The sequence below is a fragment of the Sinocyclocheilus anshuiensis genome, unplaced genomic scaffold (assembly GCF_001515605.1).
Source record: "Sinocyclocheilus anshuiensis isolate Anshui unplaced genomic scaffold, SAMN03320099.WGS_v1.1 scaffold2026, whole genome shotgun sequence".
NCBI classification, from domain to species: Eukaryota; Metazoa; Chordata; class Actinopteri; order Cypriniformes; family Cyprinidae; genus Sinocyclocheilus; species Sinocyclocheilus anshuiensis.
Window position 1 is genome coordinate 65,694 of NW_015547764.1, and position 4,880 is coordinate 70,573.

At 42.7% G+C, this 4,880-nt stretch overlaps 1 protein-coding gene across 1 annotated transcript in view; it reads right to left on the minus strand.

The window, feature by feature from the left end:
• Positions 1-42: 42 nt before the first annotated feature.
• Positions 43-4,880, minus strand: part of LOC107704529 (limbin) — a 15,557-nt gene continuing 10,719 nt past the window's right edge. Inside the window, exons 10-14 of the mRNA XM_016507469.1 lie at positions 2,890-3,034; positions 1,952-2,113; positions 1,641-1,876; positions 330-513; positions 43-255 (exon numbers count right to left, since the gene is read on the minus strand). Of these exons, the coding sequence (XP_016362955.1) occupies positions 109-255; positions 330-513; positions 1,641-1,876; positions 1,952-2,113; positions 2,890-3,034 (874 nt within the window). The 3' untranslated portion in view covers positions 43-108. The remainder of the gene's footprint in view (positions 256-329; positions 514-1,640; positions 1,877-1,951; positions 2,114-2,889; positions 3,035-4,880) is intronic.

The following is a 4,880-nucleotide window of genomic DNA, read 5'->3' on the forward strand; positions in this document are numbered from 1 at the left end:
CACACACACACACACACACACACACACACACACACACACACACACACACACAGAGAGAGACACACACAGACAGAGAGAGAGAGACACATACACACACACATAGGTGTTTCACTCTTGCTCTGAGTGTGTGCTGGTCATGTGATCGGTGTGATTGTGGGCTCTCACCCGCTGCGGCGCGTCTCTCTGTGTGTCGCTCTTCTGCAGTCGCTCCTGTAGACACCTCTGGAAACACTGCAGCTCTGTGACCTCTGACCTCTGCAGGTGCAGATCAGGCATCAGACACACACACGAGCGGCTCACTGCTCAGCACAGTCTCGTACAGCGCTCACCTCCGTCTCCTCGTCTGCAGGGGTCACAGCGGGGTCACTGGGGTCAGCGTCGTGCCGTTTGAGCTCACAGACGGCGTGTGGAAGAGCGAGACAGCGATCCAGACGACACGCAGCCTTCACACACTCCAGCTGCAGACGCAGACGCTGCTCATACGAGAGAGAGCGCAGACACGCACACACACAGCTAACACACACACACACACACACACACACACACACGTCTCAGGTCACATGGTCAAATATATTTATTCTGCCTTCCTTAGATTCTACGCAACATAACGACACTCGCCGCTCAATGAGGACGACAGCAGATTCTGTATGCGTGCCAAACTAGACTGATTTAACACTCAGATGAACTAAACTTCATCACGTCCAGGGTTACTATAGTAAACTAAAGCCATAAACTACTGTTTGTTATAAACCTTAACTGTAATAAAATACAGTTATTTACCTACTTTCAACTTTACCTAATTTTACCTAATTTCATTAAGTCCATCTACTAAAATAACTAAAACTGAAATAAAAATTTATAAAAAATTCTAGACATTAAAAGAAAAACCGACAAAATGACAAAAACACAACAAAATAACTCGTTTGAATCAAATTTAATAATTAAAATGAAAACAGAAAGTAAAAAATAAATTCTAACTATTAATAAAAACTATAATAATCTCTCAATGAAACAAAATAAAACTGATCCCTAACCCTAAGATTTATACAACATTTCACTCCTAAAAACATGGTGAAAATGTGTTTGTTTTCTGTCTGTTGACAGTGTTTTCTGATTTATGGAGCGATGAAAAGAGAAATCCAGAATCCTCTCTGGAAAAACCTTCAACTCTAACATAAGAACAAAATCAGACCAGAATTACAAACCTGACTTTATCCAGTGATCAGATTTATGTGCTGGAACTGAATGCAAATCTGTGCATATTTAATTAGATAATACCTAATTTGTGAACTTGAACACGACATTTCAGAAAATTTGTAAAACAAAAAATGGTCTAAATGTACTGTGATTATTCAAATGGGGAAGTATGATATTGATTAGTTAAAAATATTTACCCTGTTCACCTTAAACTTTATGACTGTTTAAAAACGGCTGTGAGTTAATTGAATATGCATGTACACACCAAACCGCAGTCTGCAGAAACACAAAGACATTCACTACTGGATCTTTCTAGCTTGTTTGTGTGTTTAACTGTATGTTCTCAGTCTAGTTTTAGGACTCAGATGAAGGTCTGATCTCAAAATCAATCAGAAACAGCAACAGCCTCAAGGCTTCACACACATTCTCATGCAGCATGTCACCTGCAGTATTCTCTGAAGGCATCTCTGATGCTCCACTGCTCCTGAAGCTCCTGCTGCTGCTGCTGTCGGATGCAGCTCTGAGCGGATCGCAGCTCGCGGGCCGCTGCTTTCCCCAGACGCTGCAGACGCTCCTGAATCTCCTCCGTCTGCGGCAGCAGCTGCGCAGATCCTGGACACCACGCAGACGCATGCGCCTTCAGCTCCGCTAGTGAACTCTGCAGCAAACACAGACTCATCTGCACACAGAAGCACAGGAGTTACACCACAGACACCAACAGACACGCCTGCAGCTCACTCGTATCCCACAGTACCTTGCGTGTCCTGCCTGCCGTCTCTTCATCCAGGTGATTGATGAGTTCTGATAGTTCATTGCTCTGGTACATCAGTATTTCTGTCCATTTCTGCAGGTACTGATCCACCGTGACGTCAGAGGAAGCGCTCACAGCCTGCAGCTGATGCCAGTGTTCACACACCTGCTCCAGCGAGAATTACACTGATCACAGTCATAGACCCCCAAATCATCAACATGATCAAACTTCACTGTTAAACCTGTTTCTCACTCAATCTCATCATGTCTTCTGTCTCTGATTGACAGTTTAGAGTGTTTTATCCAGTCAAAGCTCTTTTAGTGTAACTGTACAAACGTCCAGCTTCAGCTGCTGCTTCAGTGTGTTTTTCTGTCAAATCTTGACTGATTTTTATCAAGTAAGCGTCAGAATAACTGCAGTAATATCTCCAGATGAACACTTACTGGACTGAAGCAGCTCAGCTTTACTTGATTCTCCATCAATCATGTTTTAGAGTCTCAAATCTGATCCTCAGGATCTTTTGAGGAGCGTTTGTTTCCAGAAGCTTTACTTTCACTGTTCCTCAGCGGAGGAATGATCTTCACAAGCCTCCAGAACATCTCACATCTTCTGAGGAGCCTTTATTTCTTCAGCTCTCAATCACTGCATTATATGTTTGGAGCATTTCAATCTCATCTTACTGAGACAGATTACTGGAGATATAGAGCGACCACTGATATTTATAGCATTTTATGTCAGTATCTGCTGTACTGTTAGAAAGATCTCACTGACTTACATTACAAGCAGCAGAATTCCATCCAACTGCATCAAATAGCATTTTCTTGCTCAATTGGAGGTGTTTTTCATCATATTCTCACTATATCATGCTTTATGAGACTCTTATTTAATGTCAGACTTTACAGGTTTATACCTGAACACAGCTCAAAAACACACACACACACCTTCTCAGACAGCAGCTGCCGTCTCTTCTTGATGATGGCACAGCGGATGGCGCTGCGCTCACGACTCACGCTTTCTTCTAAATTCTGTTTGACCCGCAGAATCTCCAAATGAACATCAGAACACTGTTGGGAGAAACCACACTCCCTACACACACACACACACACAATAAATATCTGTTCTAAAAGAAAGAAAAATATGTATAGCGAGACACGAGCGATGAGAGTACAGTAATATTGTAGATCACACGAAGTTCAGAATTTACTATGCTGCAGTACAGCACAGCTAATGTGTGATGAAGTATGTAGTATGTGATGGTGTGGTATGTACCCCGCGGGAGTACCGCCGGACTCGCGGGACCCAACGCAACAGGGTGCGGCGCAGGACAACTCTTGATGGGCGGGTGCGGCTGGGAAGAGACTCGTGTGTGTGCGGGATGCGGGAGAATAAAATGATTCGCAGAACTCCCGCAAAATAGAAATATCTAAACATAAAATGTCTAAAAACATATAAATTGTTATTTATCTGTTGCACAAAAGCAAAAAGAACAACTAATATTAAATGATTAACATGCGCAAGCATAGGCAGTTTCTATTTATAACACTGTTTAAAGTGTTTGCACAAATGTAGCCAATCACAGACTCAGCTGTTGATTTCTGGAACGCAATGGCCAATCAGAGGTGATTAAGTTAGAATCCACTCACAGCAGTGCTGAAATTGTGTGCTCACGAATCCTCTCATTTTAACACACGAAGTGTAGACATTGTGAAATATTAATTTTTCATATGTTCGTTGTGTTATAACAGATGCGGGATGCGGGAGAATAAAATGATTCGCAGAACTCCCGCAAAATAGAAATATCTAAACATAAAATGTCTAAAAACATATAAATTGTTATTTATCTGTTGCACAAAAGCAAAAAGAACAACTAATATTAAATGATTAACATGCGCAAGCATAGGCAGTTTCTATTTATAACACTGTTTAAAGTGTTTGCACAAATGTAGCCAATCACAGACTCAGCTGTTGATTTCTGGAACGCAATGGCCAATCAGAGGTGATTAAGTTAGAATCTACTCACAGCAGTGCTGAAATTGTGTGCTCACGAATCCTCTCATTTTAACACACGAAGTGTAGACATTGTGAAATATTAATTTTTCATATGTTCGTTGTGTTATAACAGAGCTTTTTGAGATCGAGATGAACTGAGATGTCAGCATTTAATGATAATAAAGGGAGTGCTGTTTGCTGGCATTCTGTGGCATTGTAGTGTGTGTGATGGTGTGGTATGTAGTGCGTGTGTGATGGTGTGGTATGTAGTGTGTGTGATGGTGTGGTATGTAGTGTGTGTGATGGTGAGGTATGTAGTGTGTGTGATGGTGAGGTATGTAGTGTGTGTGATGGTGAGGTATGTAGTGTGTGATGGTGTGGTATGTAGTGTGTGTGATGGTGAGGTATGTAGTGTGTGTGATGGTGTGGTATGTAGTGTATGTGATGGTGAGGTATGTAGTGCGTGTGTGATGGTGAGGTATGTAGTGCGTGTGTGGTGGTGTGGTATGTAGTGTGTGTGTGATGTGTGGTATGTAGTGCGTGTGTGATGGTGAGGTATGTAGTGCGTGTGTGATGGTGAGGTATGTAGTGCGTGTGTGATGGTGAGGTATGTAGTGCGTGTGTGATGGTGAGGTATGTAGTGCGTGTGTGATGGTGAGGTATGTAGTGCGTGTGTGATGGTGAGGTATGTAGTGCGTGTGTGATGGTGAGGTATGTAGTGCGTGTGTGATGGTGTGGTATGTAGTGTGTGTGATGGTGAGGTATGTAGTGTGTGATGGTGTGGTATGTAGTGTGTGACAGTGTGGTATGTAGTGTGTGACAGTGTGGCATGTAGTGTGTGACAGTGTGGCATGTAGTGTGTGACGGTGTGGCATGTAGTGTGTGACGGTGTGGCATGTAGTGTGTGACGGTGTGGTATGTAGTGTGTGTGACGGTGAGGTGT